This window comes from Girardinichthys multiradiatus, chromosome 12 (genome assembly GCF_021462225.1).
Source record: "Girardinichthys multiradiatus isolate DD_20200921_A chromosome 12, DD_fGirMul_XY1, whole genome shotgun sequence".
NCBI classification, from domain to species: domain Eukaryota; kingdom Metazoa; phylum Chordata; class Actinopteri; order Cyprinodontiformes; family Goodeidae; genus Girardinichthys; species Girardinichthys multiradiatus.
This window is the reverse complement of record NC_061805.1, coordinates 42569870-42595636: the sequence shown is the minus strand read 5'-3', so window position 1 is coordinate 42595636 and position 25767 is coordinate 42569870. Positions and strand designations below refer to the sequence as shown.

The following is a 25767-nucleotide window of genomic DNA, read 5'->3' as shown; positions in this document are numbered from 1 at the left end:
TGGTCTTGTATAATATTAAAACTTTCTAGAAAACTGGGAATTTCTATAGTTGGAAGCAATAATTACACAAAAATTAACAGAAATAAATACATGAAATGTACCATTAGTTGTTGAATTAACTCACTGAAAAAAAATTACTTTTTCAATAATTTTCCAATTTACTGAAATGTACCTGTAAGGGACATTAGCCAAGGACACCACGGAGTTTGGCTTTTGGACTCATAACCCATAAAGTTCTGGATTCTCCTGTATGTCATTTTCCCAAAGTGTGCCATATCCAATTCGTTCAATAGAGGTCTGGAATTGTTTTTCGGTATTGTGGCGCCTCCCAGATCCCTCCTGGTCCAAAAAGCTAACTCAAGGTGTCTTGTTTTGACAAATAATTTTTGATATTTGTATATAAACTCTTTTTTGTAGTTAATAAGGTTTGCCAAAGTAAATCCCTTTAGTTATGTCAGTTTAGGGTTAGGGTTAGGTATTTCTCTTTATGTTGCGGCATCTAAGGGACTGGAGATTGCATATGTTTTACACATTATCATTTAAACACTGTATATTATGCACTGTAGAAGAATAAATATTTAAACCCCTTCCAGTCTTTCTTCGGTAAACATTGCTTTACAATTAAATCAAAATCTTGCCCATTCAATGAAAAACTAAATATGACACTTCAAAGATTCAGCTTTTCATGGATGCTTTTATGCCTTCCAATGATGACAATACCTCTTTGAAATAACCTTTTGTTCTTTTTATTACCACACTAGATCTACATTTTCCCTGTCCAAACTTCATTTAGAATGTGTTGCATCAGTCGCTGGATACTTATACAATCTTCAGTTTATACAGTTTGTACTTCGCAGGTTTTGATGGACCACTACCCTCCCTGTAGTTGTATTGAAGCTGATTAATGCCTTCAGCTGTAGAGGCTGTTGATTTTGAAACACTGTCACTGAACATAATTTAATGATGGCCTTATACCTTCCTTTTCGGCTAGTTGCTATCTCTGGAATTGTAAATACATCTAATCTGTCCACAAGATACTAATTAAAGGCACTAATACTGTCAGCATTCATGTAACAATGTTATCAGTAACACTGGGTTCTTTGATAAATTAGTCTGCTGTGTAATTATTTGGCCTTTAAATTTAAAACCAGTGATTTATTCAGATTGAGTTGGCTGATGTGTGAGAAAGGATGCGGTCACGGTTGCCTAAAAATGATCAAGTTTTTTTCTGCAGCTGAAGCCTTTATTTTTACCTCATTTGGATTATGCATATAAAACAAAGGTATGCAGCTAAAAAGGAAACAATGCACAGAATTGTAAAGATGTTGGATCAGTCTTACTTTGACAGAAGCAAAGTAACCACTTGAAGACCTTTAAAGGAGTTAGACCATATATAGCCAGTGTAATATGTGCTATCTCTGTGATTCAGGATGAGAGCTTCATGCCAAAGCTGTAGTCAGCAGATGGTAAAACCTGGGGCCAGCAGGGAGGAGGTGGCAGGCAGAACATGCTAACAAGGTGCAACTGAGAACCACTCATTAGCTGGTTCATATGAAGATGGACAGTATACTAAAGTACAAGCAACAGTATAGTTTGCATATTTGTCGGGTTTAAATGCAGGTTAGTTGTGTTAAATATGACATGAAATGTTTAGGAAACTACACAGTTAGCCTTTATTCTAAAAACACAGCACACTACAGTCATTTTTAATAAAATAGACCAGGGGTTCTGATGAGGCTTTTTTATCAGATTAAAAGTACCTTTTGAAAAGGACAACCTTTAAGCAGATATTAACCATACTTTTCTTTAGGCCCACATTTTGTAGTAAAAGTGTTTTTTACTGGTCTGAAGCAATACATTTCTCTTAAATGTTGTGTTTTCATACGGTACAAGTGGAAAATCATCATAATTAACAGAAATAAAGGGTTGAAAACATCATTCTAAATAATAAATATAATGTGTTTGAATTGGTGATTGAGTTACTGAAATAGATTACCTTTTCAGTAATATTATATTGTATTGAATAGGTCTGTATGTGAGACTACAAATAGTGACCATTTTCTGAGTGACTGTAAAAAGAAAGAATTGCAGACTAAAATAGTCTTCTATGAGATTTACATTTCAGAATTACTGTTTTCTTGCGCTTTTCCCAATTTCTGTTCTTTTGTTAATGTTGTACAGATATTTTTATTTTTAGTCCAGTGAAAAATCCTATATTCTGTTTCCTAGTTAATGATATAGTGAATGTGCACAGGAGAAAATATGTATACTATAATCTTCTCTTCTGCACCCAGAATGATTTCCACCGTGCCATCCAGAGGACACACTCCGCAATGTTCAACCAAGTGTTCATCCTCATCTGCACCTTACTCTGTCTGGTGTTCACTGGGTGAGTCAACATGTGTTTTTTAAACACCTCAAAGCATGATGTCGAATTTCCGGTTGTGGTAAAAGTGGTGAGGCCAGATGTGCATAGTTTTTTTCTGCAGGACGTACATTTCCTGAAATACATCCTGTAAAATGCAGCAAAATATGAACCTTCGAATGCACCTAAAATGATTAATCAGATAACTTCTGTTGTAGTCAACCAAGTAAAAAACAATCGGATTTATTAAGGTGCAAATCTAAAGATAAGAAGCTAATTACTGTTGTTTAAATTTTTTAGAGCTGCACCGCTTACGAGATTTCTGGCAGATTTTCGAGGATAGCTTCCTCCACGCCCCACTATGGAATAAGCGGTAGAAAATGACTGACTGACAATTAGAAAGGCTTTGACCTGCCAATTTAAATTTTTTTCACTTCTTTTCAATTAGTTATAAATAAAAATATTTTTTAAGACAGATTACTTTCTAGCTGAATTCAGAATTTAACTGTCCTAATAATAAAATACATAAAACAATAATTTATCTAAAACAGCTCAATGTTCCCAAAAAATATACAAATACACTAAAATCATTCAGGTTATAATTACAACCCAACTAAAAGAATTACAGCACATTTCTTTAACCTATAGCACAAGATATTCCATTTTTTTCTACAAGATCCTTTTAAATAACAGCTCTATGCAACCTAATATTTAAGAGGAAAAAGTTCATTACGTTTATTTTTTACTATACTGATGATAATTAATTATTTATTTTAGGACCAAAGGTGGCACCACATTGTGAGACAGAAAATAACTGCAGTAAACAGGATATTATTATTATTTCCAAACAAAGATAACATAAATTCAGAGTTCACATTTTAAATTGTCTATGGCATGTTATACCAGTGATCAATATGATTTAAAGTGGTAAGCACACCTTTATATTCATATTTTGGAGTTCAGAACAGCTCAGTTTAATGTATTGTCTTATTCAAGTAAGAATAAAACATCATTACTGTAAATATATCTTGAACTCAGCCCAATACTAAATGGTAAAATTGAATGTAAGAATAAAGTTAAAGATAGAAAAATTAATTAGAAACTTTCCAGTGATTTTCCTGACATTGAACATCATGCCTTGTAACTCTTGTGACAGGTTTACATCTAACCAAATAAAACTGATGGATGCTCAGTTGCACACCTATTCTTCACTCTGTGATATTGATTTGGACTTTTATAGCACCAATTTGTTTTAACCAGAGGTGACTCCTCCTGAACCATGACCACCACCCATCTAGTCAGACAACTTCCCGTGTCTCAGGGTTTGATTAAATCTTCAGTCTCTCTGAGAAAAAAACAACAAACAAATGAATGAATTAGCACAAACACCGAAGGAGATTACTGAAGGAACAATCAATGTTGTCACTTCAAAGTGAGATACTGAGCAGGAGCCGACACTGCATTGACTTTGGTGCCCTTTGGTCTTGATTGAATTGAGAGCTAAATTGTAATCCTAAGGCATTTTGTCCTGTGAGACATGTTTTACCTTAGATATGAGCTAATATGAGACTCTCAGTATGATAGACTTGGGTAAAAATAAAACAGTTTCACTGTAGGATTTGGTTTACACTTTTAAAACAAAGCGTAACATGATGTAGTTGGTCTTATTAGAAACAGTTTAGCCACAATTCTTTCAAGCGGTGATGAAATAGCGCTGTTTATTTCATTGGAATTATGTTATATGAACCATTTATTTGTTGTTGTTTCTTTATGAAACCAGAAAAACTTCCAAACAGCCAAATTTGGCATTTTTTAACCAAGGGTTCAAAAAAGTAGGAGCCTTGATTCAGCTAGCTGACCGAGCCCACAGAAACAGGTAGGGGAAGGGCAGCACTACGCTATGCAGTCAGAGAAAACTCTGGTCACTGCCACTTTGTCTGGCAAAATAGCTTTAAAATGTAGGAACAGAATGACTGAAAATGTTTGTGGTCTTCAAACTAAAACCTTAACCCCCCTAACCATGCGTTATCATGAGTTTTCATTTTAATCATCCTTACTTGAAGGACATTGGTGGGATGTGAATAATGCATTCTTTCTATCTGCAGAGCTTGTGGAATTCAGCACCTTGAGAGGGCCGGGAAAAACTTGTCCCTGTTTGACTCCTTTTATTTCTGCATCGTCACCTTCTCCACTGTGGGCTATGGGGATGTTACTCCACAGATCTGGCCCTCACAGTTACTGGTGGTTATTCTCATCTGTGTGGCACTGGTAGTCCTTCCACTGCAGGTATGTACCACATGATTAAACAAGCAAACTTCATAGAAACTTTCACCTAGAATTTGAAATTCCTGCTTGCATAGATGTCCTTTGTATGAGGTTGTAATCAAATATTAACAGGACACTTTTTGCTGCTGATGTGGCTTGACAGCAAATCAAAAACTAATGAGGAGCTTACATTTTCTGACTTTTGGATACTGGAGGAGCTTGTGCATCTCAGTCAAAATGTCGGTCTAATTAGAGGCCAGTTTATACATGCTGTATTATGAATCCGGCAATTATGTCAACTCGGAAAAACTCCACTGCTTCACATTTCCCGATGAAATGTTGTTCATGTAAAACTACAGTAATTGTAGGAGATTTTTTTTTTTTCAAAGTTTGGTGCCCAAAAAAGAAATCAATTCCTCTTGCACTATTTTTAACCCTTGTTTCTATTTCACCATGTCAGTTTGAAGAACTGGCATACTTGTGGATGGAGAGCCAGAAGCTTGGAGGGAACTACAGCCGTCACCGGGCGCAGACTGAGAAACATGTTGTGTTATGTGTCAGCTCGCTCAAGATTGACCTGCTGATGGATTTTCTCAATGAGTTTTATGCTCATCCTAGGCTGCAGGTACAGCAGACAGTGTTTTTAGAGTGTTTTTTCTGTTATGTGCACCTTTTAAAGACATTGCAGCGTAACTCAGAGAAAGCCAGGGTTTGAACCACCAACCAGTCATCTAGCATACATGTACTCACTTTAAGTAGAAGTATTTTTTGCTATATTTTCTGCTATTTTCAAATGGAATAATCGTAGGATATTCAGTGTCCTTAAAAGAAATAATTTCAATATTGAAGTATCTCCAAATGAGACATGAGAAGTAAGCTTTAACTGTTGATGTTATTTGCAAATGGGAATAATTGTTCTGTTTTTTATCCTCTTCTGTGTGGATATAAAAATTAAACGGTTACTGGCCTGCACTCGGGCAGCGCATACTGGTCCAAATGCCTGTTTTTTGAAAACCTGGTGGGATAAGTGTGCACAGCCTCAAGCAAGACTTTCTTGAAACCCCTTTTGATTGAATTTCCCCAGTGAGTCTCCTTTAGTAAAAGTCTGTCAACCCTATAATATCTTGATTTGGCAATATTTGTCCATTCTAACCCACAAAAGTTCTCTAAATCTGTCAGACTGTGAGGAGATCTGTTCTTTACAACCTTTTTTCAGGTGACCTCATAGAGTTTCTGTTGGATTTCGTTTTGTTCTTTGGCTAGCCATTCCAAACTTGAATTTTCTGTTCATCTGCAGCTTTTTCTCAGACACCCAAAGGTTTTGGATCAAGACTGACTGGTAATTTAATTGGCCATGATGTAAACACTAGTTTCAGATGAAGAAAAGTACCCCACAGCATAATGCACCCAACACCATGTTTCACGGTGCATAAGATGCACTTTGGGTGATGCATGTTGGTGGTATCTGTTTGTTTGTTTTAAATGTTACCTTTTTAATTACAGACCAAAAATTTAAATTTGATTTCTTCCAAGGTTTCAACAGACTTTTTTTTTCTCACAAAAACCTGTCTTGCAACCCTACTCCTTAGTTCAAACATAAGGACACTACATGGGATTGTTGTCACAATTGGAGCATAACGGGTACTTGCCAAAAAGCAGCACCTTGAGTGTTACTGTCAACGTCTTGCAGCCTCTTTGACAAGTTTTTATTTTATTTCTTCAACATTGTTTGAGATAAATACAGTTTTTGTGATGTCACCGATGTCCCCCAGATTTCAAATTAGTGATGCCTGTCTCCACTATAACCTTGGTGTGTAGATATAATGCATTTTTTGGTGTCCTTCCCCTGACCTTTGTACAGTGGGATCCTTTAGATCCTTTGTTACTCTTTCTGCAGAATGTGGCTTTAGCTTAAGGATGCATGTCAGGGAAATCCTACTAGCGCAGCAAAACTTTATTACAGAATTGTGCGAGTTGCTCTTTCTGATGCCAGGTGTAAACTCAAGAAGACTGAACGCAGAAATTTAACAAAAATCTGTCTTAACAACGTAGCAGTGTAGCTCTGTCCACACTTGTGCAACCAGGTAATGGCAGCTTTTCTATTTCTTACATTTTTCTGCAAACACATTTGTTAGTTTTAGCTAGATTGTACATAGTGCGTGTCACGTTATAAGGAAGATTTTGCCTTTGAATGTCTCATAAACCTTCAATGTGATGAAATCTCAAAAACGAAACATTGCCTGCGTGCTTTACAGGACTACTATGTGGTGATCCTGTGCCCGACAGAAATAGATATTCAGGTTCGACGCATTCTGCAGATCCCTCTGTGGTCTCAGAGGGTAATCTACCTGCAAGGATCTGCCCTTAAAGACCAGGACCTGATGAGGGCCAAGTGAGTTATAGCCTTCACACAGTGTAAAATCAAAGTGGTGCAACGCAAAGCCAAAAAGATGCAGTTACAGGGTACGTTAGCTACAAGTCCTTTTGGCTGCCCTCTGCTTGCACATCAGTGTAATGGGATTTTACTCTACAATTATTATCTGCACAGAGCAAAGGCTAGAGGCATTAACAGGAATAAGTGTTTTAGAATTTTTATCACCTACAAGTTTTCCCTGTATCAGTAAATCAATTGCTGCAAAGTATTGTAGCCACATATTGTTTAATATCTTTCTACAACTGAGTCATAATTTTTTTATATGTTGGGGTAAAATTGCTTCACAGTTGTGTGTTTCTGTTGGTAAAGCAGGGACACCATGCACAGAGGCTACAGTCCATGATGTTGGTGTCCTCGGTTCGATTCCTGGGTTTTGTGCATGTCTTCCCCTTGTCTCTCCACCCTTTTTCCTGTCAAATTGCATAATCAACATAAAAATATTAAAGACTAAAGTTAGAAATGTAGGGTTGTGCACTTAATATTTATTAGATGTAATCCAACATCATTTCCTGGATGTATACATACTACCCTGCCTGATTTTGTGGGCCCATTTCACTCTGGAGTTTTGTAAACAGACCTCTCATTTTCCGCAACTTTTACAGTTCAGTGCCATCTATCTAAAGATTATTTTTCATCCCAGCTCTGGGCTTTTGAATTTTAGAGCTTTTGTCTGAGAACATTAGCATTCATCCAAAATGAACATCAATTTGCCTAAATATAAAATTTTATATTTGGCTAAATCCCTGCCTTCACTGCACTGGACCCAGCCAGATCATCATTGTCTGTCTCTGATTTATTTAGGATGGACAATGCTGAGGCGTGCTTCATCCTGAGCAGCAGGAATGAAGTTGATCGAACTGCTGCTGTAAGTCCAGAAAAGAGGCTCCTAATATTAACCCTCTAATGTATGAACAGTTTTAATGGGGTTGTTTTCCTTCATGTTATACTTCCTTTTCATTTTGCCAAGGAACTTTAAGATATTTAGATTGCATCCTGAGTTGTCTATACAGGCTTTTTAAAATGTCATAAATAATGAGATGAACAACTAAACCAGATGTTTCTCCCATAGGATCATCAGACTATTTTAAGGGCTTGGGCTGCAAAGGATTTCGCTCCCAAGTGCCCTCTGTATGTCCAAATTCTCAAACCCGAAAATAAGTTTCACGTAAAATTTGCTGGTAAGTGCAAAAAATTAAATGCCTTCAAAAGTACAGAGCAATTTTGGTCAGATTTAGAAATTATTGTAAATGAATACATTTCAACAGATCATGTTGTCTGTGAAGAGGAGTTCAAGTTCGCCATGCTGGCCCTCAACTGCGTGTGTCCAGCCACGTCCACTTTAGTGACTCTGTTGGTTCACACCTCCAGAGGACAGTGAGTGAACACCACTTCAGTTGTTTGTAATTATAAACAATGTTCACAAGTTACAAATATTGGCACCCAGCTTCGGCAGAATAAAATTTTGATTGTCATATTGTAGAGGAGTAGTTTTACATGAAATCAATTACTCAAATGCACTTCATGTCAATTGAAAGGTCTATTTGTACCCTGTAGAGTTAAATTGAATATGCACAGTCTGGCATGGCAGACACAGTGAAAACAGCACATTCAACACAAGAGGTTTTTGAACAGAGGAAACAAACATGTAGCATCCTGATTTACTGATTTTTATAGGAGCTAGCCTGTGGATGTTTTTTTTTTTTTTCGCTTAAGAAAAGCCAGGCAACTGTTTATCTACTGAATATGACTAACTCTTCAAAGGAATGTGTCAATTTAAATTAGCAAGTGTTTGCAATTTTTTTATTCATATTTGTATTCATTTTTAAGTAAGCAAATACAGAGCTGAACTAAAATTTAGGCTTTGTGTTTACATTCAGAACCTAGTTTGGAAGATTTGTTGGTAGGTTTGGTTTTGTTGTTTTTGTTGGATCTCAGCATCGATTGAGACAGATGTTGGGGAGAGGTGCTGCAATTTGCCTGATATTTAGTATTTTAAGTGCAATACCATTGAGACCTGTTAGAAGTCTGGCTCCAACACATCTTTGGCTCATGCACTTGATGTCATTGCTTACTCATCAAGTAACCCTCTGTGTGGCAGGAAGAACAGCGGCAGTGATTACAAACTACCTGAGGGGCTTAAAATCAGAAAAAAAACCTAACTTTCAGGAAACGAGATTTCAATTATTACCTAAAACTGAAGCAAAAAATATACTTCCACAATGTTCACCCCCGTCTTCTGCACAGATGATCTCTGCGACAAAAAGCTCACTCCATAGTTTTCCTGTGTTGCCAATATGCAGCCATCATAGAAAAGAGAGATTTCCAGTAAGTGCTGTTAGACGCTTTATGTCATCTTCCTGTGTTAATGGGTGTGACTTAAATAGCTCTTCTTCTGAAAAGCTCATTTTAAATTCACTTTCTTAAAAAAACAATAGAAAGCCCAATTGTGATTTATTTATTTTTCATAGTTCTAGGATTTTAAGGTTTTCTGGGTTTATATTTTGATGCTGTATGCCCTTTAAGCAAGTTCCACACAAGCAGGTAGCCTGACTAATTAACTAGATTATATTATTGAAACACCAGAACTGATTCTACAAGCATGTCTGCATACAACCTAAAAGGTAATGGAAGTTCTCGCTTGCTGAGATTCACTGATATATACTGCTTTCGAGGTTAACTGTGGCTAACCTGTGGTTAACCTTGTCTTCAGGGTTCTTATCTCCAGCACACACACCAAAGGGGGATTTAGAGTAACCAATTAACCTTACTGTCATGTTTTTGGATTGTGTGAGAAAGCCGGAGTACCCAGAGAGAACCCACCCATGTGAATGGACAACATGCAAACTCCATGCAGGAAGACCCCAGACTGGAATTTGGTCCCAGGAACATCTTGCTGCCAGGCAAAAGTGCCACCAACTGTGCCACCGTACAGCCTATAGACACAATCATTAAATATCTGGAAAACTGATTTTGTAGTATGAATATTTTTAGGAAGGTTGCAAGAATGAAGAGAGCATGTATGAATGAGGCTGTCTCATTTTAATTTTGTCTCTAACACATGCAACATTGTAATTATCATTTCAGTGGCTAAATGTATTCACTTATTCATTTGCTACCTTTTAAAGATATTGCTTAAATTAAGTTGATGTTTGGACTCAACGACATTTTTGTCCCATTATCTTTCAAGGTTTTCCTCCATGCAGCTGGGATCACCACTGAGTCCAGAACAATCAATAGCAATCAAATGCTGAGCTTCAGGCCTTGGTTCTGTTCTCCAAAAGAAATGGAAGATGTCATTATGGCCCTGTTCTTTTCTTGTACTCACCTTCTGGTCATTATTCACGTGAACAGATTTAACTTGACTTGATAGTTGAATCAAAGAGATTTTCTTCTGTGGAAGTGTATTTATAGCTACCAGGACTGTTCCTGGTCCAGACTGAAGGGTGCTTTGTCGGCACAGCAGAGACCATTTCACTGAATGTTACCCTGTTTCTTCTTATAGATTGTGAATCTGCCTGTGTATTTCATTATTCTGATCAGCTGCCCTTGCCAATTCTGAAACACACCAGGGACCTCATGTACAAAAATCTTGTGGCGCAATGTTTTATGCATAGCTCGGCATGTACTAAAATGTAAAACGTTGCGTGAAAGTGTGCGCAAAACCACGCAATCTTTTTACCTGCTGCGGAAATGTGTGGAAGCCACACAAACTTTTTCAATTGACAATAATAAACTACAGAGAACTAAAACTCACCTAAATCCACTGAAATATGACTACATTCAGCTTTATTTCTTTCATGGAGCATCAAACCTTGTGCTTTTGTCATGAGTTTGAGCTTCTATAGTTTAAACCAGACCACATTTAGCCTCATACAATAATGTAACACACCTCAGAAAATGATTGAAACAACCTCAGTCGGATGTACACTGTAAAACTTACTCCGTTTTTGTCACCTGTGGATGTAATTGCTCATCGGTCTGTGCACTGAGGAGCATAAAATGCATGTGAATCATTCAAGGAGCACTTTTCTTCTCACAGAAAAAGAAAGCAGATTAATTCCTAACAAGTCAGGTTTGATGATTCCTACGGTGGACAAGTTGTAGACAATCACACGTGTAAATAGCTGCGTAAAGTTGTGCATAGATGTGGAGTGATACCAGAGTAGCTTTGGCACAAGGAGGACGGAAGACTTAAGACTTATTCAGAGATACTGACCTGCTGGCACATGATGAAACATGGCTTATCGACCGGTGTAAATTGCCTAGGGCAATTATTTTGGAGTTCTGCATGGAGCTGGCCTCAGTGTCACAGCGGGAAACTAGAAGGAACCGTGCGTCTAAGGTGCCAGTTCCAGTTCTCAATATGCTGTGATCCTTTTTACTGGAGCTTTTCAGGGGAATTGCAGTGAAGAGACGATTTCTGAATGTAATCAGAGCTACAGACTGGACTCATACTGCTATAAGGGCCCCATCTGTAAGTGAAAATAAATTTATGAATAGAAGGCATTTTCATTCAATATATGAGCAACCTATTTATGATGTGCTAATGTGTCTCACTAATGCAATGGCATGTTTGCCTCCCCAACTCATGATTCCTTTATACTATAATAAGTGTTGGGAACACACTTCAAGCAGACTCTAGGTGATTTCCTATTTTTTATGTGGCGTCTTGAATGATTTTAAAGTACTTCACGTAAAGTGTGTGGTGATGGTCTTCCTAACAGAAATATGGGAGGAATATTCACGTCATTCGATTGATCAGCATTAAGCTGTAATTGAGCTTAGTGCAGCAGCTAGAGTGCCATCTGGATTTGATGCAGACACTGTAGAACTTAACAGGTTTGAGCCGACAACCTTTTTATTTCAAGTCAGGTTTGAGTCGCCGATGTCATTCAAGAAGTTGTTAGTTTGCTGTAATTCACTACAAAACTCCCTCATGGTTAGCAGACACAGTCTCTAAGGAACCGGTTCTTTGACTGTCACAGCGCCGTTGCCATGGTTATTTGGACATGTGATGGGTGACTTCCGGCTATTTATACTTCTTTGCATATGTATTTAGAGGCGGGGACGGGGAGGTCCAAGTGCCACTTGCAGCTATGTCAAATCCACTGCAAATTGGGATGTATAAAGGCTACAGTGACGTATCTACGGACAGTTTCATACATCTGAATTTTTTTGTGCACCGCAAGTTTCGGAATTTCTCCCTACCGCAAACTTTTAGTATGAAAACTGTGCAGTCTTTTGTACATGAGGCCCCTGATCTGTGTTTATTATGGGAACTCACACATGCTTCTGCCTATGAAGGTGATAATAGCTCAAAGTCTGTATCTCAGCCACAGGTGGTAATTTAAACACTATAAAAATCATTGAAAGTTACAGCATACATATCTGAAAACAATCACCTCAAAACTTTCTTTCATATGATTATCATTGTAACTAGACACTAGGAAGTTGAGGAAAACTGAGTGCGAAGAGGCTGACAGTTTATTTCTTTCAGTTACAATGATTTTTCAGTCCAATTTAGATAAACAATTAATGATTATATGGTTTTATTATGTGATCTGATTTATGCACAAGGTACAGTTGTGGTAAGGAGTCTACATTCACTCATCAGGGGTACAGATGTTATAACAAATTTGGGTTTCCAATGATTTTTTTGAACCATTCATACAGTAAGAATCATGTGCACAAAGTAGATTTGATTGTGGATTTTCTGAGAATAAGTAAGTATACATTTATTTAAGAAGTATATATTTATGCTAAATGTCTGTATGCTATCGGCACCTGAAACTGAAGTCAGATTCCTTGTTTCTGCACACAATCTTGCCTGAATAACCTGATTCTGATTGTGGTTCAGAATGTCTTAAGGTCACATGGCCAAGGCCTTTTAAATTGTCCTTGGTGATCATGACTGCAGCTGTTCAAAAAGGGTGTATTTGACAGTACTTATTAGTCTGACAGAATAAAGTCTCACCTTGACACCTCCAAACATACTTCTAATCATTCTTCTAAGTACAGGTCAGACTAGGTGCTGTACCAATTGTGATGCATGGTGGTGGTAGCATCATGCTATGTTACTGTTTTGCAGTCAGTAGTTAGAGCATTGATCCAAATCATTCAGATTGGTTTTGAACTGAGAAAAATAGGTAAATATACATTTTTTGGAGTTGTCTCTATGTTCCATTGTATGGACTATGTTAAAAAGCCAGGTCTCTGCAAGGAACCCAACCAATATGAACATTTTGTAGTGACCCTGCCAGAATCCCAACTTGAATCTGATTAAATGAGCACCTAATTCATGTTTTTTTTAAATCATTGTATACTACCGGTCAAAACTTTTAGATACACTTTTTCACTTAAAGGGTCTCTTTATTTTCATAACTATTTACATTGTAGATTCTCACCAAAGGCGACAAAACTGTGAATGAACACATATGGAATTATATAGTAAATAAAATGTGTGAACATTTTTTTTATGTTTTAGATTCTTCAAAATTGCTTTGCTTTGATTACTGCTTTGCTCTCTTGGCATTCTCTCCATGAGCTTTATGAGGTGGTCACCTAAAATGCTTTTCCAGTAAAACATATCCAAAGTTCTTTTACAATTTTTCATTTGCTACATAATTCCATATGTGCTCATTCATAGTTTTGATGCCTTCAGTGAGAATCTATGTACAATGTAAATACACTGCTCAAAAAAATGAAGGGAACACTCAAATAACACATCCTAGATCTGAATGAATGAATTATTCTCATTGAATACTTTGTTCTGTACAAAGTTGAATGTGCTGACAACAAAATCACACAAAAATCATCAATGGAAATCAATTGATCAATTGGATTTGGAGTCACACACAAAATTAAAGTGGAAAAACACACTCGAGGCTGATCCAACTTTGATGTAATGTCCTTAAAACAAGTCAAAATGAGGATCAGTATTGTGTGTGGCCTCCACGTGTCTGTATGACCTCCCTACAACGCCTGGACATGCTCCTGATGAGACGGCGGATGGTCTTCGGAGGGATCTCCTCCCAGACCTGGACTAAAGCATCCACCAACTCCTGGACAGTCTGTGGTGCAACATGACGTTGGTGGATAGAGCGAGACATGATGTCCCAGATGTGCTCAATCGGATTCAGGTCTGGGGAACAGGCGGGCCAGTCCATAGCTTCAATGTCTTCATCTTGCAGGAACTGCTGACACACTCCAGCCACATGAGATCTAGCATTGTCCTGCATTAGGAGGAACCCAGGACCAACCGCACCAGCATACGGTCTCACAAGGGGTCTGAGGATCTCATCTTGGTACCTAATGGCAGTCAGGCTACCTCTGGCGAGCACATCAAGGGCCATGCGACCCTCCAAAGAAATGCCACCCCACACCATTACTGACCCACTGCCAAACCGGTCATGCTGAAGGATGTTGCAGGCAGCAGATCGCTCTCCACGGTGTCTCCAGACTCTGTCACGTCTGTCACATGTGCTCAGTGTGAATCTGCTTTCATCTGTGAAGAGCACAGGATGCCAGTGACGGATTTGCCAATCCTGGTGTTCTCTGACAAATGCCAAGCGTCCTGCACGGTGTCCATTTGTGGACGTCGGGCCCTCATACCATCCTCATGGAGTCGGTTTCTAACCGTTTGTGCAGACACATGCACATTTGTGGCCTGCTGGAGGTCGTTTTGTAGGGCTCTGGCAGTGCTCCTCCTGTTCCTCCTTGCACAAAGGCAGAGGTAGCGGTCCTATTGCTGGGTTGTTGCCCTCCTACGGACTCCTCCACATCTCCTGGTGTACTGGCCTGTCTCCTGGTAGCGCCTCCAGGCTCTGGACACTACGCTGACAGACACAACAAACCTTCTTACCACAGCTCGCATTGATGTGCCATCCTGGATGAGCTGCACTACCTGAGCCACTTGTGTGGGTTGTAGAGTCCGTCTCATGCTACCACGAGTGCGAAAGCACCACCAACATTCAAAAGTGACCAAAACATCAGCCAGAAAGCATAGGTACTGAGAAGTGGTCTGTGGTCCCCACCTGCAGAACCACTCCTTTATTGAGTGTGTCTTGCTTATCGCCAAAGATTTCCCCCTGTTGTCTATTCCATTTGCACAACAGGATGTGAAATTGATTGTCAATCAGTGTTGCTTCCTAAGTGGACAGTTTGATTTCACAGAAGTTTGATTTACTTGGAGTTATATTGTGTTGTTTAAGTGCTCTCTTTATTTTTTTGAGCAGTGTAGTCATAAGCATAAAGAAAACCATTAAATGAGAAAGGCGTTCTCAAACATTTGATCGGTAAATTCTATCATATAATAACTCAAAGAAGATTAGTGCAAATCAGTTGAAAGCCCAAGAAGAATTTGACATTCATGACCATGTAGTCTAAAATGTATTTATAGTCATATATTAAAACAAGTCTGATATGAAATGTTGCTGTTAATAAAACAGTAAATAGTAAAGTTCTCCTTTTCCAGGGAAGGGCAGACATCTCCAGAACAGTGGCAGAGGACATATGGACGCTGCTCTGGGAACGAGGTCTACCACATCCATTTAGGTGATAGCAAGTTCTTTGGAGAGTATGATGGAAAGAGCTTTACCTATGCCTCCTTTCATGCGCACAAGAAGTTAGTAAATCATCCACTGGCAAATTTTGGTTTATGTATTAACATCTATGGGACAGAATAACTGAGTTCCATTTTGAATTGGCCTGCAGGTATGGGGTGTGTTTGATCGGGGTGAAGAGGGAGGACAACAAGAGCATTCTCCTGAATCCCGGACCACGTCATATCATGGCTGCTACCGACACCTGCTACTACATCAACATCACTAAGGAGGAAAACTCAGCCTTCATCTTCAAACAGGAGGAAAAACATGGGAAGGGTCTCCCCGTCACCAGCCTCTATGATGCTCCCTCTCGGCTGCCTGTGCACAGCATCATAGCCAGCATGGGTAAGACTAAAAACCACAGACGGGACACATTTTAACCTAAATAATCAGTGGGATGCAGGTTTGAATAGCTATCTTAGAATTGGTGTCTGAGAAGGTTGGCATGTAAGAAGAGGAAATGGATGCTATGTTTTAATCTAAACTGCAATTTGTACATTCCTGAATGGTGGCTGCTTTGTTAAAGCTTTTGCATGATTTTTTTACTGACATGCTTTCCTTTACTTTATCGGCTGACTTTATGGTAATGTGCCTGTTTTTGTTTTTTTGACCTGTGAAAGTTGATCAGGCCACTTCATATGGTAAGTTCATGCATGTTGCATCTTTTTTTACACCATAAATTTTCCACAAATATGTTCTGCAAAGTAAACAAATTAAAAATGCAGTGTCAGAAATTTACAAATGGAAATCGGCCTTATTTGCAAAGTGCTGTTAAAGTGTTGTGCATTGTTTAATGTCTACATAGCCAGCAACGCTGCTTCACTTCTCAAAAAGCCACCCGTGTAATTTTCAGGCACTGTAGCGATAGATCTCCAGCACCCCGATCCTCCTGAGGAAAGTGGAAAACTAGCCATACCCACCGAAAATGGAGCTGGAAGTCGAAGGCCAAGCATTGCACCCGTCCTGGAAATTGCTGACTCCTCCGCTATTTTGCCCTGTGACCTCCTTAGCGACCAATCGGAGGACGAGACCAACCAATCAGACGATGAGGGCTCCGTGGGGTCGGAGTAAGTGGCATGGCATGTGTTTAAATATATGAAAAAGCTCCAGCTTTTCTGAGTGGTAGGTATTTGGGGGGTTGTTGCCTTCTGTGCTTCGAAATTGATTGATCTCACCTTTCTTCCTCTTCATCATCCCTTGGTGAGTGTCAAAGGAGAAATGGATGAATTTCAACAGGCGGTGTGTCATTGATGCTGTAAAAAGCAGTGATTAATTGCAGTGATTAATATCATGACTGTTTTCTTCTTGTGATGCTGATGCTACACAGACCCCAACACTGCAACATTTTAAAGAAAAGAAAAAATTTGATAATCTTAGATTCTTAGACTTAAAAAACTATGATAGGGACTCAAATGCACAGAGGTATCAGTTGTCAATCCCAAACAGAACTTGTTAGACTGACCCTAACATCAGCAGGTCTCTTAAAGATGGACATAGCATGGTCTTCTGAGCCTTTCCTACTGCAGAGGCACAGAGCTGGTGTTGAACTTGTCTTTTTCTCCTTTAAAAGTTTATTTTTTAAAGATAAAAGTTCAGAGATCTCAAGGTACCACAGTGCCATCATGTGGCGATCAAATGGCAACTGCATCTATATTTCAGCTGGCGTCTCATTCTGGCAAAGAGGGTTCCACTGATTGGGGTAATTGCATCTAAAATATCACAAATAAAGGAAACAAATCAAGTTGACACTTTAATGTGATTTAGAACAAGGCAAAAAACGAGACAAGTTATTCTGTCTTAATATTCTTGTTGTCTCGAACACATCAGTAAAATGATTAAAGCTGCAGCAGAATCTGATAACAGACTGGGAACCTGAAGCTTTCTTCTGAGAGCAGTTATTTAATTTGATAGATTTATTTTTCTTTGGAATCATACACCTGATTTCATAAAAATCCTTTTCTGTTCAAGCTGAATAAAAAGAGTTTAAGTTGAATCGTAAGAGGCATGTGAAATTTTACTGGAAAATTAGAGCAATCATAGACTTGAGGTTTAGTCAATGTAAAGAAAGTGGGGAGGTGTATGTAAATATTCATGTGACCAATTAGTGAGAGAATTGCTTCATTGTAAGTCACTCATCCTAAGTGTTCACCCACACATTTGGTTGACTGATTTTTAATGCAAAGCTGAAACAATGTCTTGCAAATCTACATATAAGCCTAGAGCATTTACACATTTTGCCACATTACAACCATAAATCTCAAAGTATTATTATTATTATTATTGGGATACATGGCTTTCAAACTGTCTTTACAAATAAAAATCCGTGACTTGCATTTGTTGTCAGCTTTCTGTATTCTGAGCTCGCTAAATAAATCCTGTGCCATCTGGGATAGTGCACTCCATAAACCTGGCTTTTATGGATGAGTGGAAAGAATTGTTTAAGGAACTTCGATTTAAAGATGATCACCATAGGATGCTGCAAACAGGTGGAACAAGGTGCTCTGGTTAGAAAATTTTGTGTTTTTACCAACAACCAAAATGCTATGTGTGGCAGAAAACTATCCCCTCTGAAACATGGCAGCATCATGCTGTGGGGTTTTCTCTCAGAAGGGACAAAGAGGCTCGTCAGAGTTGGTGGGAGGAGAATTTGAGCTAAATACAGGACAATCCTTGAAGAAAACCTTTTAGAGGGTGCAAAAAAATTGAGAAAGTGTCGAAGGTTCACCTTCCAGTAAGACGACAACACTTAATACAGCAAGTCACAATGCACTGGTTTAACCCATAGCGTAATTATATTTTAAACTGGCCCAGGAAAAAATCTGACATAAGCCAAACTAAGAATCTGTGTAAAGGTTTAATTAATTATTGATTCAAGGGGGCTGAATACAAATGCACACCACAATGTTCTGATTTTTATTTATGAAAAAATAGAAATCCTTAATACTTTTTCTGTCATATGACAATTATGCACTATTTTGTGTCATATGTATATCACATAGAAGTTGTTAGTGTTTATGTGTCAAAATGTGCCAAAGATTAGTATGGATACTTTTACAAGGCACTGTATTGACATAGTGTTTCAGCACGTTTCCATGTTAGCACTTCTAAGTTTATTTATTTCCTCTTCATTAGATTTGTGAAGGGCTACCCTCCAAACTCACCATACATTGGCAGCTCTCCAACTCTTTGCCACCTCCTACCACAAAAAGCTCCATTCTGCTGCCTTCGCTTCGATAAGGTGAAATTGCAATTGTTTTCTTTATTTCTTTTTCAGGTATTACACATAATATAGGTAAGGGGATTCCTCAGCTAAAAGCCTGACGACTTCATACTGAACTCTGTCTCCACGCAGGCCTGCACACATAATAGCTCCGAGGATGCTAAGGCCTATGGTTTCAAGAATAAGCTGATTATAGTTTCTGCAGAGATGGCAGGAAATGGACTCTACAACTTCATAGTTCCACTGCGAGCTTATTATCGGCCCAGAAAGGAGCTCAACCCAATAGTGCTGCTACTGGACAACCAGTAAGACTCTGTTCAAGCTCTGTTCCAGCCTGATGCGTGACTGTTTTTTTCTCGTACAAAGATGCAGAACAAGCGGAAGTTTCATAATCACATTAGGAACTAATGACTACACCTAATGACATGTCAATTTGCAACCAGTTAGAAATTAGCTAGAATAGCACCCGTCCATCCATGTTCATATATTTGGGATTTGTCCTTTTTCTGTTTACATTTTCTGTCACTTTTGCCACATTTGTATTGAAACAGAAAAATCTCACAAATGTGGAGCCAGGACAGCTCTGGCTGTGTGTAGCCCTTGATTAATTTCTATAAGCAGACTAGAGAATACCCTCACTACTTTGCACATTTAAATATTGATTGATCACTCATATTTTGAGGGAAGTACAAGCAAAGGTTCCCATTCCACATCAACAAGCAAATTTGAGAGTTTTGGTTATTTCTTTCCTATTTCTGTTTTCCTGCAGACCAGACAACCACTTCTTAGAGGCCATTTGCTGCTTTCCAATGGTTTACTTCATGACTGGAACTATTGATAAGTAAGTGATCTGAAGTATAACATGATAATCCCTTTTTATTTGAAACAGAAAAACAATAATTTGTTAAATTGCTGCTAAAATACCATCGGTCTTGATTATTGCAATTACAATCACATGCAAAATATGTAGGACAGCAGTAGTGGGAAGCAACATGCTGCTGCTTTATACGTCATGCAGCTGAAGAAAACTCTGGTCATTCTGATACTTTCTCTAGCAATGTTTCTTGGTACCACTGTATTACCACAGATGTTTGAAACAAAATGTGTATATAATGATTTAAAATAGCATTTTTTTTCTTGTATCAGGCTTTATAGGGTTAAAACCTTGGTGTACCTTGAATCCAGTAACCGGCCCATGCCCAGTATCAGAAAACACCTTACTTTACGCCTAGTTTAGAAACAAGTGTTAGTTTGGCTGTTGTTTGCCATGCAAACAGGATGTCACTTATTCTCACTAAATAAACAGTTTTAAAGTGGCAGCTATGTGTTATAATCATGTTTTGGCGCACGTGAAGACATAAGAAAGTTTCCAGTTATGGTAACCAACAGAGCAGGCTTTCACTACCTAATGTTAGATCATAAACTGAATAATGTGTTATCTGTTTCTTACAAAATAATAAAAATAATAATGTTAATAGCAATAACAATAATAAAGTAGGTACTAGTTACTTTTCCTCTGCAGATAATGTATGATTAAATAATAGATTTCCTAAACACTTGTTTCTCAAATGCGCCAGTTTGGACAACCTGCTGCGGTGTGGTATAATCTATGCCGATAACTTGGTGGTTGTGGACAAGGAGAGCACCATGAGTGCCAAAGAAGACTACATGGCAGATGCCAAGACCATTGTCAACGTCCAGACAATGTTCAGGTAACAAATGGAGTGTTTAAATGTTTAGAAACAGAAAATGAGCTAATTTTACAGACCAAGTTCAGTCACTGAAGCTGTGAAAGTGCTATTCTATGTAGTAAAAAGAAATGAAAGCATTTATCATAGTCCTGAAAGGGCTTTTTCTGGCACAATCTATTATTCCTCTCACATAAAAGCCCTTCTTTTTGTTCCTTTCTCACTCAGATTGTTCCCCAGTCTCAGCATCATCACAGAGCTCACACACCCGTCCAACATGAGGTTCATGCAGTTCAGAGCAAAGGACTGCTACTCACTCGCCCTGTCCAAACTGGAGAAGGTAGGTGTTCCAAGACAGAGATTTAACTTAGACTGTCCTTTTCTGTTTCTGTTTGATAGTGACAAATCTGTCTACCATGCTGCTACATGGTCAGCAGATGTATTACAGGTTAAACAGGTATTCATGTGGCATTATTAAATTCTTTTTACATTGGAACCACCTTAACATTAGTATTTTTCATCAACCATTAAAGTCTGTGTGTTGTTTGACTAAAAGTAATTGATTTGACCCACATGCAGAATGACACTCAGGAGGCAGGAGAAAAGTTTAACTTGTTTAGTTTATTTTGACAGGTAGTGGATATTGAACTGGAACCGGGACTGGAACACAGCACTGTACGGGAAAGGAGGACAGGTACGTACTCTGAAGACAAAATGGGGATACCTGGGAACTGGATCAAGATCTTTGCTTACTGTTTGATGAAAGGTGGTTGGAGTGGAAGAATGATGCGGACCCTGGGAGGACCGAATAGACGCTGCTGCAGAAACGGTGAGTTTATCCAGGAAGATGGTGAGTACTCTGCTGAGGCTTTGGGTGAGTATTTGGCAGTTGAATTATCCAGATCAATTTTACTGATCTGGTGAGGATTCGGTGAAGTAATTGGTGGTGGGTGAGCAGGGTTCGCTTGCATGGTGATGTAGGTTTCGAGCTGTCAGCCGGAGTTTGATCCAAAATGGGTTTCTTCTGAGGCTAGAGTTCTTAAGCTGAGGCAAGGTCCAAACCGAGGACTTAGAGTCAGAGCTGAAGGTCGCAGGGACTTGAGACCAGGACGTTTCCTAGGAAGGAGCACATGAAAGGTAAGATACTATGAATTTAACTTTAGACTGACATCTCATAGCTTGGCCATTAGGAGTTACCACAGAGGTTAACACTCAGGCACTGGAGTGCTGAAAGCTCCACCTTCTTATACTCCTCCAGGTTGATGGAAATCAGGAACACCTGCTACCCTCCACACCGGAGGATCTTGGCGGCATCTAGTGGTGAGTAAGTGTTAGCAGCAGGCAAAAATCAATACCTGAAAACTCTCAGACTCCGACATCAACCCCCCTCAACGGTCGCCTCCTGGCGGCCAAGAAGAGGAAGAAGGCAGAGAAGCAAGATAATCAGTGATTAAAGAAGGGTCGCAAATGAACGACCTGGGAACCCAAGTACGGTCCTCCGGACCGTAGCCCTCCCAATCGACAAGGTATTGCCAGCCCCTACCCCGCCGATGGGAGTCCCAGTCCGGCGGACCGTGTAGATAGGATGCCCCTGGAAGTCCCGGGCGGGTGCAGGGGGCTCAGCTGGAGGGCACAAAGTGCTGGTGAGGACATGTTTCAACTGGGAGACATGAAAGGTTGGATGAATGCAGAGGCTGGCAGGGAGATGGAGACGGACTGAGGTGGGACTGACTATGGACTCAATTTGGTAAGGGCCAATGAATCTGGGTGACAATTTTCTGGACATGGATTTCAAGGGAATGTCTCTGGAGGATAGCCAAACAGTCTGCCCGGGTAGATACTGAGGAGCTGGTGAACGTTTTCTGTCTGCGTATACCTTGTTTTGCTGGGCAGTGCGGTGGAGTGGTCGGATGGTTGTTTGCCAGACCTGTTTACAACGGCGGATGTGATGATTTACAGAAGTGACTGCAATGTCCTTTTCATCGGCAGGAAACAGAGGGGGCTGGTAACCTAGAGAGATTTCAAAAGGTGAAAGTCCTGTAGCAGAGGAGATGTGAGAATTGTGACCATATTCCACCCAAGGTATATTTGTTCCAATCTGAAGGGTTAACGGATGTAAGGCATCTGAGGGTTGACTCGAGTTCCTTATTCATGCGTTCGGTTTGATCACTGGTTTGTGGGCGGTAACCTGACGTGAGAGATACCTTGGCATCCAGCGCTGTACAAAACTGTTTCCATACTTCTAGGGAGTCCGGTGAGAAAATTCAACGCGATGTGGGAACAAGGTCTTTTTGGGATGCTGAGGGGTTGGAGCAAGCCAGCTGGGGGTTAGTGGATTTGTTACGTGCACAAACAGAACAGGCTTTGACATACTCTTTCACATCTTTATGTACAGACCTCCAAGAGATGAGGGCAATGGTTCGACTATTCAATTCAATTCAGTTTTATTTATATAGCGCCAATTCACAGCACATGTCGTCTCAAGGCACTTCACAACAGTCAGGTACAAACATTCCAATTAATCCTAACCATTGAACAGTGCAGTCAGATTCAGTTATTTATTCAAATTGGATAAAAAGTTTGTCTGTCCAGTCAGTGACTTGCAGCATTCACTCCTCCCGGATGAGCATGTAGAGACAGTGGACAATCACTGGCACTGACTAGTGCCTGGATGAGCAGAAAATTTGGATGCATGAAACCAGTGGATGAGTTTAGAACGGACTATTGAAGGGACATACGTGCAGTTGGGTGGACCAGTTCCGGGATCAGGTTCCGATTGTTGGGCTTGGGTCACAATGCTCTTAATTTCCCAAGTTAGGGAACCAACTGTGCAACTGGGGGGAAGCATGGTGGTTGGTTGTTTACCTGAGTCATCTGGTGAGTACTGGCGGGACAAGGCATCGGGTTTCACATTTTATCTCCAGGTCTGTATGAAATAGAAAGATTAAACTGGGAGAAGAACATAGACCAACAAGCCTGACGGGAGTTTAAATGTTTGGCTGATTGGATATGAGCAAGATTTTTGTGGTCGGTCCATACCAGCACTGGGTGAACTGCACCCTCCAGCCAGTGGCGCCACTCCTCCAAAGCCAGCTTAATGGCTAGGAGTTTACGGTCTCCTACACCACAGTTTCGCTCCGCATGAGACAGTTTGCGGGAGAAAAAAGCACATGGGTGAAGCTTGCCATCCAAATCTGAACATTGTGATAATACGGCCTGTGTCTGAGGCGTCTACCTCTAAGGTGAACTGTTTAGCGGAATCTGGGTGCACTAGAATGGGTGCCTGGGAGAAGCTTTCCTTGAGACGGGAAAAGGCTGTGTCGGCTTCTGAAGTCCACTTGAATTGTTGTTTGGTAGAGGTAAGGGCAGTTAGGAGAGCTGCGACCAGGCTGAAGTTGCAAATCCGAGAAAAAGCTGAAGCTGTTCGCGAGAATCTGGAGTGGGCCATTTGAGTACTGCCTTGATATTTTCTGGATTGGAGCAAACCTGCCCACCCTCTAATTTGAAGCCCAGGAAGGTGACTGATGGCTTGTGGAACTCGCATTTCTCTGCTTTAACGAAAAGTCTGTTCTCTAGGAGGCGTTGGAGGACTAAGCGGACGTGACGTTGGTGTTCAGTGATGTCTTTGGAGTAAATGAGGATATCATGAAGATACACGAAAACAAAGATGTGTAAAAAGTCTCTTAACACGTCGTTTACAAAGGCTTGGAAAACTGTTGGAGCACTGCTGAGACCAAATGGCATTACCTGGTACTCGAAATGGCCAAGGGGGGTCTTAAAAGCTGTCTTCCATTCATCTCCTTGACGTATCCAGACCAGGTGGTAGGTGTTGCAGAGATCTAGTTTGGTGAATATTGTAGCATCTTGGACTGGTTCAAATGCGGATGATAACAGTGATCTGATTAAGTGCTTTGTAGTCTATACAGGGACGAAGTGAACCATCCTTCTTACCTACGAAGAAAAACCCAGCCCCTAACGGAGAGGAAGACTGACGGATGATTCCTGCAGCTAGTGATTCTGAGCTGTATCTTTCCATGGCTTATCTTTCTGGACGTGAAATATTGTATAGACAACTGGATGGAAGTGGTTCCCCAGGAAGAAGGTCTTTTGTTCAATCGTAAGGACGATGGGGTGGAAGTGATGTGGCTCTTGATTGACTGAATACCTGTTTTAAATCCAGGTATTCTTCAGGAACCTGTGACAGATCTGATGGCTCAGTCTCAACTGAATCGACCGAGGTGGAGATGAGTGAGGCAGCTGACTGTAAACAAACAGATAAAAACACTTAGTGAACCATGACTCGATCCGACCTTCTGACCAGTTTAGATGGGGGTTGTGTTTGTGCAGCCAAGGAAAACCTAGAACCAGAGAGCTTCGAGAAATGGGGAAGACAAAAAATTTTATTTCTTCATGGTGGTTTCCAGATATGATTAAGTCAACAGGTAGAGTGCGATGGGTAATTCGGTGGAGTGTTTTTCCATCAAGTGCGAGGACTTGATGGGGTGGATCCAGGGGTTCTATGGCTATTTCAGCTTGTTGTACTAGGGACTGATTGATTAGGTTTTGTTCACACCCGGAGTCTATGAGCGCAGATAGATTTAATTTTTCTTGGTTGAGTTGAAGAGTTGCTGGCAAGGTCAATCTAGGGGTCTTCCTGTTTATTTTTTGGTCCAAAATCTCCCCCTTTAAAGGTGGCGGACCCTCTCTTTTTGTCGAACTGGGCAGGCTATCACAAAATGATCTGATGATCCACAATATAAGCACTGGTTAGACTGCCTGCGCCGCTGTTTTTCTTCAGGTGATCACCGAGTGCGCCCTAACTGCATGGATTCGGGTTCAGGGGAATTCACACTCATCTGGGGGCGTGGTGATTGTGATGGGACAGATGGACAGGATCTATCAACCACTTGTTCTCTTCTTGAATGCTTTCTTTTTCTCATTCGATTATCCATCCGAGTGGCCAGGGTGATATATTCATTCACAGTTTTGGGCTCATCAACCAGAGCTAACTGACCTTTCAGAGACTCATCTAGGGACTGGAAAAAGGATGACTTAAGGGCACAGGAGTTCCAGCTGGAAGCTGCTGCTAAGATACAAAATTCAATAGAAAATTCAGACACAGGTCTATTTCCCGGTTTCAGCGCCATCAGGCGACGGGCCACACTTGTTTGGTCTAAATCCAACAAGAAAGT

General features: G+C 40.0%; 1 protein-coding gene across 19 annotated transcripts in view; it reads left to right on the top strand.

Moving 5' to 3' along the window:
* The window catches only part of kcnt1b (potassium sodium-activated channel subfamily T member 1b), a 128691-nt gene that overhangs the window by 79024 nt on the left and 23900 nt on the right, over positions 1 to 25767 (top strand). For 15 of the 19 annotated variants that reach the window (XM_047380921.1, XM_047380914.1, XM_047380923.1 and 12 more), the window contains 16 exons: positions 2295 to 2389; positions 4471 to 4651; positions 5091 to 5255; positions 6886 to 7022; positions 7866 to 7929; positions 8134 to 8242; positions 8330 to 8438; positions 15538 to 15687; positions 15777 to 16012; positions 16288 to 16308; positions 16521 to 16734; positions 18800 to 18905; positions 19020 to 19192; positions 19657 to 19728; positions 20465 to 20599; positions 20804 to 20915. In XM_047380921.1, coding sequence (XP_047236877.1) covers positions 2295 to 2389; positions 4471 to 4651; positions 5091 to 5255; positions 6886 to 7022; positions 7866 to 7929; positions 8134 to 8242; positions 8330 to 8438; positions 15538 to 15687; positions 15777 to 16012; positions 16288 to 16308; positions 16521 to 16734; positions 18800 to 18905; positions 19020 to 19192; positions 19657 to 19728; positions 20465 to 20599; positions 20804 to 20915 — 2079 coding nt within the window. The remainder of the gene's footprint in view (positions 1 to 2294; positions 2390 to 4470; positions 4652 to 5090; positions 5256 to 6885; positions 7023 to 7865; positions 7930 to 8133; positions 8243 to 8329; positions 8439 to 15537; positions 15688 to 15776; positions 16013 to 16287; positions 16309 to 16520; positions 16735 to 18799; positions 18906 to 19019; positions 19193 to 19656; positions 19729 to 20464; positions 20600 to 20803; positions 20916 to 25767) is intronic. The other 4 variants (XM_047380922.1, XM_047380919.1, XM_047380913.1 and 1 more) reach the window with 1 other exon arrangement.